Source organism: Dunckerocampus dactyliophorus, chromosome 7, assembly GCF_027744805.1.
Source record: "Dunckerocampus dactyliophorus isolate RoL2022-P2 chromosome 7, RoL_Ddac_1.1, whole genome shotgun sequence".
NCBI lineage: Eukaryota > Metazoa > Chordata > Actinopteri > Syngnathiformes > Syngnathidae > Dunckerocampus > Dunckerocampus dactyliophorus.
This window is the reverse complement of record NC_072825.1, coordinates 31,527,933-31,540,216: the sequence shown is the minus strand read 5'-3', so window position 1 is coordinate 31,540,216 and position 12,284 is coordinate 31,527,933. Positions and strand designations below refer to the sequence as shown.

At 41.1% G+C, this 12,284-nt stretch overlaps 1 protein-coding gene across 1 annotated transcript; it reads right to left on the bottom strand.

Annotated features, from left to right (window-relative positions):
* Window positions 1–193: 193 nt before the first annotated feature.
* LOC129185311 (serine/threonine-protein kinase Nek10-like) lies at window positions 194–11,826 on the bottom strand. The gene is made up of 8 exons (XM_054782143.1): window positions 11,801–11,826; window positions 10,383–10,420; window positions 5,795–5,895; window positions 5,615–5,725; window positions 3,070–3,148; window positions 2,966–3,006; window positions 2,840–2,895; window positions 194–2,100 (listed from the first exon to the last, which is right to left on the bottom strand). The coding sequence occupies exons 1-8, from the start codon at window positions 11,824–11,826 to the stop codon at window positions 2,061–2,063; spliced, it is 492 nt and encodes a 163-aa protein (XP_054638118.1). The 3' UTR covers window positions 194–2,060.
* Between the last annotated feature and the right edge of the window lie 458 nt (window positions 11,827–12,284).

The following is a 12,284-nucleotide window of genomic DNA, read 5'->3' as shown; positions in this document are numbered from 1 at the left end:
CACGGCACTGCATGATAAAATACAGTAGCGTGGATTTATACTGCCCTCTGTTCAAGAGTTTTATTGTCATATGCACAGTAAAACAGGTAGTTCTACTATGCAATGAAATACGGCGCTGCATGACAACAGTACAACATTTTTGGCTTCAGTGGCAAAAAAATCCCATACGCATCGTTCCACATGCTTCCACGTGTTGCATACTTTAATAATAATCCACTGTACATACATTTTTAGAAGCAGAATGACCACAAACCACCAGTATAATAAAGTCTGGTCAAAGTGCATCATAAACATAAGCTCAAAATTCTAATTATTCTCACATTTTACACCACAAGAAATACATAATACACATCTCCTGTTAATTAAAACAACGTTATCTTTGTACAAAGCAGTATTTGTGAAACAGCTCTTATATTGGAACTCATTCAGCGGCGGTTTTAGCTACTGTATATGGGCCTCAGAGTGGCATTCTGGTTTGAAAAAAACATTTATTTACGCTCATTTGGCGCCCTCTGTAGGAGAGTTACTGTCAGTGCACTCCCTGTCATGATGAAAAATGAAAGTGCTCAAGACACCAAAACACATGTTAATCTTACTTTCTCCTTGAAAAATTACACTTCAAGGCATATTTCCTATGCTAGGTGTGTGCTCGAATGTTGACTTTTGTTAAAGTTTTGTCACTAAAGACGGTCTTTCCCGTGTTCTTCAGCAGAATGCGGAAGTGACGTCAGCTACAGGACTCCCCCCCCCCCCATTACTTCTGTATTGTGGTGGCTTATTGAATTTCTCACGTAGTTACACATATTTTTGGTAATAATGCCTGAGTATTTTGAGGCAGGCTTTTGCTTAAAAAAAAACTCGAGCAGAAGGAGTACGCTTGTACAACTTTCCAAATGACCCAATTCACCATACAGAAGATGTTCAGCCGTGGAAAAGCGTGCCAAGGTGACAGTAAGTGAATCGACATTTTTGTGCTTGATATATTCTACCAATCTTAGAATAATATGTGTTTTCATGTCAAATTTAAATGCTAGCATACAAGCTAAACAGTATGCTAGTCTTGTAACTAGCATACTGTCAGGTATGAAAAACTAACTTTGTTCTGCAAAAAGTAATTGTTTAGAATGATACCATAACAAATAATATTTCTCCATTGAACTGTGTTCTAAATGTATTTTCTGTATGATTTTTACCTTTTTTTTAAAAGTAAAAATGGCTGAATTTGCACATTTCCTGATCAAATACAGTGCACTGAGTTGGATCGTGGCACCTGCCAGTTTCAGTCAGCCTGTCGGCGATAATATGGTTGCAACGGTTGCAGAAACATATATTATACACCGTGGCTTTCTACAGCCTGTGTAGAGCCTCTCATGTACAGTAAGTGTGACGTCATTATTCTTGCTAATCGGACAATAAAATACAGAGAAATGTCATACGGGAGGCGCTTGCGGTACTCGCTTCAGCCTGAGCGGTGGGGGCGTGCGTCAACTGGAAGGTGCTTGTCGCTGCCATCTTTCCATAGAGGGGAACAGCTAGCAAGTCAAATGCATGAATGAATGAATGAATTTGACCTGCCCAGATGGAGGATTATATCTCCAAGCTCACCAGGAGGTGATCAGACATTTACAACAAAGTATGTGAATTTTGTACATGTAGTTCATGTACAAATAAACGGTAAGAACACAAATGAGTTTGTAAAATAAAGAGATAAATAGATGGGACTAAGAAGTATTGGAAGACCATTTGAATTCTTCTTTAACCAAAGTGAACTATTCTCTTCTTTGTCTTGTTTTCCTCTCAATGAAGTCATGAACCCTGTACCTAATATATTGCACAGTGTGCGTATTTGGTAAGTAAAGTAAAAACAACAAAAAAAGCGTACGTTTTCCAGTGTTGGATATTTGCAGCACCACCACGGGTTAAAGATGTGCTGGTTGGGGAAGAAAAGGAGCACCATCTTTGCTTACCTTATGAACGTGCACACGCAGACATGACACGTATTTACAGTATACAAATATCTGTGAGAATAAAAATGGAAGCTGTCACTTCGTCCTTGTGACTTACGAGGATGAACATGGACGACTTCTTTTGTCTGCCTCCCTAAAATGACAAAAATGCTCAGAAAAGTTTGTATCATTTGGAAAATTTGGCCAAAAATGTTGCCTCAGATTTTTCTTGTGCCCAAAATGAAGCACCCGGCGCGTTGCCGACTCACCGCATTTTGTTATTTATTGAGTGCAACTGCTAGATAACCCGCCATGGGGCCAAAGAAAGCTGAGAGTGGCGGCAATTTGATGATGAAGATGGGAAACACTGTTGAATTCCATCTGGCCAGCATTTACGGCGAGATGAGTTCCATCCATTCTTCAATTAGAATGATTTCACATTGTTTTCTGCATGCAAAACTAGAATTTTTCTTTATGAAACGTATTGTTTGCTCACATTTGTGGTTGTCTGGAACAGATGAATTGGATTGACATTATTTGAATGTAGCTAACGTAGGAGTGTGCCCTCACTTGAGGAGGTGTGTGTTTGTTGCAGTCTGTGATCTCATTTCCTCTATAAACATGTTTTGCTTGACTTTCCACCGCTCACTTTAGAGGTTGACTTGAGGCAAAGCGCCAGTCAGTCTATGGTGGGGCGCCTCACACAGTCCTGTTGTGTAATGGGTGCCAGCCAGTGTGGCGGCGCCACAGCACCTCAGTTCCCTTCACTCCCTGACGCCTCCAGAGTCACACGAGACAACCGGTCGACGGCTGGTGTTTTTAGCTTGCTGGCTAGCTTTGCTCAACTGTCTCGCGTGTTACACCCTTGTTGCACCCGCCATGGTCATGCTCACCTGCTGTGTGTGGCTTCGTAGTAGCCGCAGTCCTCCAGCAGCTCCTCCACGATACCCTGATAAGAAACAGGAGGATGTGAGACTGTCACACACACGCACACACAGGTGTGATCATCGGAGATGGACCTGCATCTGCTCGTACGTGACTCCTTCTCTCAGGCGGTCACCTGTGGGAGGCAGCGGCAGCTTGGGTTACTTGGTGGGATTCTCCTCACCCGCTGCGTTCTTACCCGAGTCTTCATTGAAACGGAGGCCGCCAGCGAAGGAATGGAAGCCTGAATCCATCAGCTCTGATGACCCCTGGACCAGCTGCAGGGAAACACGGCACAGACTTTTGGTGTACATGATGTCCTTCCACGACACGGCTTCTTAAACAGTCTCAACCTGAGAGCCACGCTTTCCAATGGTCATTAAGTTGAGACCCACTTTTATTGAAGTCATTTTACATTTTTACTTAGTTTGATTTTTATTTACATTTTTTATTTCAATCATTTTTATTTTACATTTATTTTTACACTTTTATTTGAGTCCTTTTTTATTTTTTATGATTATTTACGCTTTTATTGAAGTCATTTTAATTTATTTGTATCATTTATTACACGTATGTAAGCCCTTTTATTCGTATTTTTTTACCCTTTTACTGTAAGTAATTTTAATTTATTGTATTTCTATTTACACTTCTATTTAATTAATTTGTATTTTACACTTTTATTTAAGTCATTTTTATCTATACTTTTATTTAAATAATTTCAATTTGTACTTTTTTTTACACTTATTTCAGTCATTTGTATTTTTATTTATGTTATTATTTACACTTTTACACATTTACACTAATTTCATTTGTATTATTTTTTTACACCTTTAAGTCATTTTTACTTAAAGTTCTTTTTATCAATTTATTTGTATTATTTTTCACATTTATACAAGTTATTTTTTTAATATTATGTACACTTTAAGTCATTTTAATTTCAATCATTTTAATTCAATTTTTACACTTTTATTTGAGTCATTTTTATTTTATTATTATTTACACTTGCATATAATTTATTTGTATTTTTTTACACTTTAATTCAAGTCATTTTAATTAATTTGTATTATTTTTACACCTTTAAGTCATTTTTAAAATTGTATTATTATCTACGCTTTTATCTAAGTCATATTGTTTTTTTTACACTTTTATATAAATTATTTTTACTTTTTATTATTTATTTTATTATTTACACTTTTGCTTAAGCCATTTTAATTTATTTGTATTATTTTTACACCAAGTGATTTTTTAAATTTTATTATTACACTTTTATGTAAGTCATTTTTTTACACTTTTATAAAAATCATGTTTATTTGTATTTATTTTATTTACACTTTTATTTAAGCCATTTCAATTTATTTGTTTTTTTGTTTTTTTTACTTTTATTGAAGTCATTTCTATTTTATTGATTTTATTATTATTGTATTTATTTGTATTATTGTTTTACACTTATTAAAGTCATTTTGATGTGTATTTTTACACGTTCAAGTCATTTTTTCAATTAATATTTACACTTCATTATTACAGTATTATATTATTACACACTCATTTGTATTCTTTTTTTTTTACACTTTTATATGTCTTTATTTGAAATGTATTTATCCCTTCTTTTATTGATTGAATGAATACTGTATGTATTTTTTCTACTTAGGTTTTTTAAAATGTTTCTTTGTTGGTGGTGTTTTTGAACTTGCCTGTCATGTACACTAAGTCCCCAACTTACGAACACAATTGGTTCCAGACGACCGTTCTTACGTTGAATTGTTCTTAAGTAGGGGAAAAGGTAATATTACCAATGATATAGGTACTACATGTACGTGTACACCAAGTCCCCTACTAATGAACATCCGACATGCGAACATTCGGAGATACGAACACAAGCCGACTAATCTATATTTTCATGTGTTTTGCCTTATAAGTCCATATTTATACTGTACATGCTTGACCAGCAGAGGGCACTGTGACACTGCTAATGGGACCAACAGATGCTGGGCAGAGAAAGCTACTGGTAAATACAAAGCTAAGTTGTAGCTGTATGATGCAACCTGGACAGAGCGTGTGATTAAAGTTGATGAAGAGTTAATAGGCCTGCTTAATTCTACACCACCCACAGAACACTACCTCTTTTAGAAGAGTCTAACCACCACCACCATTTGTCCTTTTTTTCAATAACTCCTCCTCCTCCTCCTCCACAACTCTTCATAATCACACGCTCTGTCCGGGTTCTATCATTTAGCTTTCCATTTAGCTTTACACTGTATCTCCCCAGTCTAACTCTTCCTCTGTTGGTCCCATTAGCAGTGTCACAGTGCCCTCTACTGGTCAAGCATGTACAGTAGCAGTATAAATACTGATTGAGTACTACAAGGAAAAATAAAATAAAATATAGACCAGTCGGCTTGTGTCCGTATCCGCGAATGTTTGCTAGTCGGGTGTTCGTAAGTTGGGGACCTAGTGTATTGTGAAAAGATGAACAGACGTACTGTCGTTACCTTGCAAAGTGAATTTTAGAGGACTTGATGCAAGCAAGGAAATGAGGAAGAACATCCTGTAACTGCCTGCGTCCAAATAATGCATACGTGAAGATGAAATATCAAAAAGACCATCAAATCAGATATTTGACATGTTACTGATTTTCATGGAATTTTTGACTTGCTGTCTGCGACCCAGCCAGAGTGGCTCCGCGACCCACCAGTTGAGAACCAGTGATGTAGCCTGCAGGGTAGAATATTGTGAAAGGCTCTCACCTTGCTGAGCTCTACTTTTAAGTTCCGTGGGTCGCTCCCGAACTGGAACAAAGACTTCTTGAACCGTTCTACAAGCCGCCTTTTGACGTCGTGGCGAGTAGCGGGTGGAAGCTGCAAGGAGGTCCGTCTGTTAGGTTTCGTGACCCCTCTTGTGGCCGTGCGGGTCTACCTGTGCCGTACTTGGGTGATGTAGACCACTTTGTGCAGCTGCTTCAGAAGCCTGTAGATGGGGTCCTGGATCTGGCGAAGCTTCCTCTGGGAGACACAGATCCCCGCCGACACTGGAGAGGAACACACTCAGAACCGGGGGTTCTTAAACGCCTCACGGGAGAGAACATTTTCCAAGGACATGCTTGTAATCCTCATGCTGATTTAAATAAACCAAATTTCTCACGAACAAATCGGCTCTAAGAGCACCACAGCGTGTGTTTAACCCCGCCCAGTGTGGACACAGCAAGCCTCAACTTTATTCATTGTTTGGTTTGCTTTTCACAATATTACAACTTCAATATTTCCACCACTTTAACTCTCATATTTCAACTTGATACTACTAAAGTGACACTATTCTCATAAAATTCTCGACTGGGAAGCGCTCTGTAGTCCCCATGGCAGTGACATTGACAGCATGACACACTGCATCACAGACTATATCAACTTCTGTGTGGAGAACACTGTGCCCTCCAAGTTGGTGCGGTGTTTTCCCAACAACAAACCCTGGATGACCTCTGAGATCAAGGCCCTGCTGAACAAGAAGAAGAGGGTCTTCAACTCGGGGGACAAGGAGGAGCTGCGCAGAGTCCAGAGGGAACTCCGGCATAAGATCAGGAAGGGGAAGGACTGCTACAGGAGGAAACTGGATAAGCGGCTGGAGGAGAATAATGCCAGGGAAGTCTGGAGAGGCCTGCAGACCATCACAGGCCATGGCATTATTGGCATGGCATGGCAGACGGTGCTCTCCCCTTTCCTCTTCACCCTCTACACCTCGGACTTCACACACAACTCCCCACAGTGTCACATCCAGAAGTTCTCCGATGACACAGCCATCGTTGGTTGTGTTTCAGAGGGGAATGATCTGGAATACAGGACGGTCATCAGGGACTTTGTCAGCTGGAGTGAGCTTAACCAGCTGCAACTCAACACCAGCAAGACAAAGGAGATGATCATTAACTTCCAGAGGAAAACATCTCACTTCACACCGGTGAACATCCAGGGAGCAGACATAGAGTTGGTAGACAGCTACAAATTCCTGGGTGTTCACCTTACCAACAAACTGGACTGGTCCGTCAACACCCATGCCCTCTACAAGAAGGGCCAGAGTCGCCTCCACCTGCTGAGGAGACTGAGGTCCTTTGGTGTGTGCAGGACTCTCTTACGGACCTTTTATGACTCTGTGGTGGCCTCAGCCATCTTCTATGCTGTGGGCTGCTGGAGAGGGGGCAGCACGGACAGGGACAGGAGCAGGATCAATAGACTGATCAGGAGAGCGAGCTCTGTCCTGGACGGTCCTTTGGACTCCGTGGAGGAAGTGGGGGAGAGAAGGATGTTGGCTAAGCTGACATCCATCATGGACAACACTTCTCACCCGCTACATGACACTGTTGTTTCCCTGGGCAGCTCCTTCAGCAGCAGACTGTTACACCCACGGTGTAAGAAGGAGAGGTTCCGCAGGTCCTTCATACCGACCGCTATCAAGCTCTACAACACCTGAACCATTTTGTATTTCACTATGTCTATGCATTGCATGCATTGTCTATGACTATGCATTCTGTACTTGTGTATCTTGCTTGCTGCTGTAACAGATGAATTTCCCTGCTGTGGGATTAATAAAGTACTACTACTACTACTAAATGACAACTTTTTCTCGTTAGATTGCAACTTTTTTCTGTTAATGTTTGACTTTCTGCGTGGAAAATGACTCCTGATTTTTCCATTTTTTCTGTTGTTTGTGTGTTTGTTTATTTATTTTTAGTTTTCCCTGTTAAATGCTATTTTTAGAATGTGTTGCGGGCCGCACCTTGGACACCGCTGGCCGAGCTACTTCGGAGGTATTTCATTGATTTCATTATTTTAAAATAAGAAATCTTAAAAGCTTTGAGAAAATGAACAGGAAGAAGACTGGAACTGTCTAAATGAAGCCACTTTGTTTTAAAACTGACTTCATTGGTTCAAATTTGACTTAATGATTACAAATATTGAAAATATTATTAAAGTGGATCCCTGCACATTCACGGCCCTCCAAATTTGCAGATTTTTTTTGTCCAAATGTATTATTTTTATTTTATTATTATTATTTTAGACATGTTATTTTAAAAAAAATTCTGCAAAATTCTGCAAAAAACACAAAAATCCTCCATAATTTCTCCATATGTGTTAATAAAGGTGAAATGTACAGCATAGACGTACGCACCACTGTTAAAGCCCAGAGTTGTTCACGTTTATGTCTTTATGCTTCAATGATAATGTTTTGGTGGTCTTTGAAGGCACCGGAGTTGTATGCTGGCCTCAAAAATGACTGGAATTACAAGTAGCAACCAGGCTAGAGGCTAGACCGTGGCTCAGATTCCATTTGTTCATCGATCGTCTGACATTATCAGTCATTAGTGGTGAGCACCAATGGTTGAAATGTGTTTCACACGTGTGAGGCATATTTGGGGCAAATGTTCACCTGGAATCAACGTCAAGCTAACAGGAGGGTTTTTATACATTCAGTGCTAGTTAACGTTATTCGCTAAACTTTGCCAAATTGCTATCATACAGTAACGTGTGCTACGTCAGTGTAGCTAACGTACTCATACTGTATTCTGTATATTTCATATACAGTATATATAATGTTGGCAGTACGTTTGGATGTCGGCGCCCTCTGGAGGAACCCGGTGCATAGTCCCTTTAAAATTACTGATTGACAGTTACTGATTGGCTCGCCATGTTTCTTTTAGTGGCCTAGTGCAGGTGGGTCCAAAGTGCAGCCTGAAGCTTGTTTTTATTGACCCTCGGTACAGCTAAAAATAAAATTAATCAAGGAAATTAAAATAAAAAAAGTAGAAAAAAGGCATACTGTTCAGGGAAAAAAAGATTGAAATGCCAACCATCCGTCCATCCATCTTCTACCGCTTATCCAAGATCGGGTCGCGGGGGCAGCAGCCTAAGCAGGGAAGCCCAGATTTCCCTCTCCCCGGCCACTTCGTCCAGCTCCTCCCGGTGGATCCCGAGGCGTTCCCAGGCCAGTTGGGAGACATAGTCTCTCCAACGTGTCCTGGGTCTGCCCCGAGGCCTTCTACCGGTCAGACTTGCCCTGAACACCTCCCCAGGGAGGCGTCCGGCAGGCATCCTGACCAGATGCCCAAGCCACCTCATATGGCTCCTCTCAATGCGGAGGAGCAACGCTTCTACTCCGAGTCTCTCCCAGATGACAGTGCTTCTCACCTTATCTCTAAGGGAGAGCCCAGCCACCCTACGGAGAAAACTAATTTCGGCCGCTTGTACCCGCCATCTTGTCCTTTCGGTCACGACCAAAGCTCATGACCATAGGTGAGGGTAGGAAGGTAGATCGACCGGTAAATTGAGAGCTTTGCCTTTTGGCTCAGCTCCCTCTTCACCACAACAGACCCATGCAGAGTCCGCATCACTGCAGACGCCACATCAATTCGCTTGTCTATCCCACGTTCCATCCTTCCCTCACTCGTCAACAAGACCCAGAGGTACCTCAACTCCACTTGGGGAAGGGTCTCACTCCCGACCCGGAGATGGCACTCCATCCTTTTCCGAGCGAGAACCATGGACTCGGACTTGGAGGTGCTGATTCTCATCCCGGCCGCTTCACACTCAGCTGCGAAACGATCCAGTGAAAGTTGAAGGTCACGGCTTGATGAAGCCAACAGGACCACATCATCCGCAAAAAGCAGAGACCCAATCCTGCAGCCACCAAACCGGAACCCCTCAATGCCCTGGTTGCACCTAGAAATTCTGTCCATAAAAGTAATGAACAGAATCAGTGACAAAGAGCAGCCCTGGCAGAGTCCAACCCTCACTGGAAAAAGGTCCGACTTATTGCCAGCAATGCGACCCAAACTCTGACACCGGTCATCCAGGGAACGAACCGCCTGAATTAGCTGGTCCGATACCCCATACTCCCAGAGTACTCCCCACAGAATTCCTCGAGGAACACGGCCCAATGCCTTCTCCAAGTCCACAAAACACATGTGGACTGGTTGGGCAAACTCCCATGCACCCTCAAGGACCCTGCTGAGAGTGTAGAGCTGCTCCACAGTTCCACGACCAGGACGAAAACCACACTGCTCCTCCTGAATCTGAGATTCAACTAACTGGCGGATCCTCCTCTGCAGAACCCCTGAATAGACCTTACCAGGGAGGCTGAGGAGTGTGATTCCACGATAGTTGGAACACACACTCCGGTCCCCCTTCTTAAAAAGGGGGACCACCACCCCGGTCTGCCAATCCAGAGGTACTGTTAACACTAATAATAATAATAATAATGTGCTTTGTTACCTGTAACACAAAGCTGTTTCTCCTTTTAATAGTTCTGACTTTTAAGCATACCTACATGGCTTGGTTTGGGTTAAAATGGCCCCCAAATCCTTTGATTTGTCACTATGTAGCCCTCTGTGGAAAAAGGTTTGGACACCTAGTGGTTCCTTTTAACAATACACCGTAACATCATTTGTTTATTTAAGAAAAAAAACAATTGCCGACCCCCAACCAATGGATCGTGGACCCCATTTTGAGAGAACAAACAAATCTCCAAACCTACCTGGTTTTGATTTCATCCTTGCCGGAGACAAATCCTCCCTGAGAGGACAAAAAGACGTGAGCAGAAAGACTTGGAGAAGTGGCTTCTGGTGTGAAATACAACAAAGATTTTCACTTGCCCGCATTGAGGTTGTGGAGGTGCAACAGAGGCAGCAGACTTGGACCCTATGATGCGTAAAAAGATGCTTTTAGAACAAGGGTGTCCAAAGTGGTGGCCTGCGGTTGTTATTTGATTTGGCCCGTGGCACGTTCTAAAAATATCATATGAAAAGGAAACTAAAAAAACAGAAAGCAACAACAAAAATGTTAAAATCAGCAGTCATTTTACAAGAATAAAGTCAAAATATGAAGAAAAAAATGTGAAAAATTTGGCCAATACGCTGGCGTACGTCGAATAAGTTATGTGTAAGTTTGGTATATGTTAACAGCATGCGGAAGCATTCCGGTATACGTCTAAGCCGTCCAAAAATGTTTTGCCTGCATAAAACTTTTCGATGTATGTCAACGTATGATTCATACGTCCTGCATCCGCGGGCAATAAGTTATGCCATCATTGACACCCGTTCATACACGTTATTTGTAAGTTATGCACAAGTCGTAATACGTCAACATACCTTGAGACAAAACTATCTTAGCTTGACCAGTAGAGGGCACTGTGACACTGGGAATGGAATTAACATTTATTTATTTTTTTTGCGCTTTGTCTGAGAGAAACAATGCACGTTTTAATCAAGCATTATTGATCACGTCAACATAAAGTGCATAGGAGTATTTACATTCAAAAAGAATGGAGAGATACAGCATGTTACTGTCCACGTTAGCGTTAGGTTTGATGCACTGTTAGTACTGTGTCAGTACTGGTCAAGTATGGAATCACAGGAGTGCCAAAATTAAAAGGGAATACGTGTGGAAATACAAAGAGAATCAGTAATTAAAAAAATATACAAATGTAGTCATATTTTTTTTCCATTCTGTCACTGTTTTTCCTGTTTGTATTTGTCTTTTCCACTTGTGTTTTGTCATTGCATTCAGTAATGACAAAGACAAAAGAATGATTTCTGTATTGTCTTTGTTTTTTCCATTTTGGCGTCGCTTTTCCTGTTTTGTCTTTGTCATTATTGATTCTTTGTATTTCCACACGTATTCCCTTTTAATTTTGGCACTCCTGTGATTCCATACTTGACCAGTACTAACACAGTACTAACAGTGCATCAAACCTAATGCTAACTTGTACAGTAACATGCTGTATCTCTCCATTGTTTTTGAATGTAAATACTCATATGCACTTTATGTTGACGTGATCAATAATGCTTGGTTAAAACGTGCATTGTTTCTCTCAGACAAAGCCCAAAAAAATAAAAAATGTTAGTTCCATTCCCAGTGTCACAGTGCCCTCTACTGGTCAAGCTGCAAACTTACCTGCAAATGCAAGCCTCCATGTCCATCTCCCTTTGCCAAGAAGACAGTTCTGTCTCAAGGTATGTTGACGTATTACGACTTGTACGTAACTTACAAATAACGTGTGTGAACGGGTGTCAACGATGGCATAACTTATTGCCCGCGGATGCGGGACGTATGCATCATACGTTGACATACGTCGAAAAGTTTTATGCAGGCACAAAATTTTTGGACAACTTAGACTTATGCTGGCGTGCTTCCACGTGCTGTTAACATATACAAAACTTACCCATAACTTATTCGACGTATGCCAGCGTATTGGCCAAATTTTTCATACGTTGGCGTAAGCTGGCTAATTCGTTAGGGTGTGACTGGTGTTGGGCATAAATTGTGAACACCGGCAACACGCTACGTATTCATTGATATAAGTTGTCTATAAGTTAGAGAAACGTTCTATATAAGTTACTAATACGTCATGTTTAGCGTATGAATACGCTATGTATAC

What these genes read in the sequence shown, in the direction of transcription:
- LOC129185311 (XM_054782143.1), bottom strand. Translation starts at nt 11,826, where the DNA reads ATGGACATGGAGGCTTGCATTTGCAG. An exon ending in TAAAAGTAGAGCTCAGCAAG is followed by an intron (nt 3,149 to 5,614) that starts GTGAGAGCCTTT and finishes GTTTCCCTGCAG; the next exon opens with CTGGTCCAGGGGTCATCAGA. An exon ending in CCGTTTCAATGAAGACTCGG is followed by an intron (nt 3,007 to 3,069) that starts GTAAGAACGCAG and finishes TGCCTCCCACAG; the next exon opens with GTGACCGCCTGAGAGAAGGA.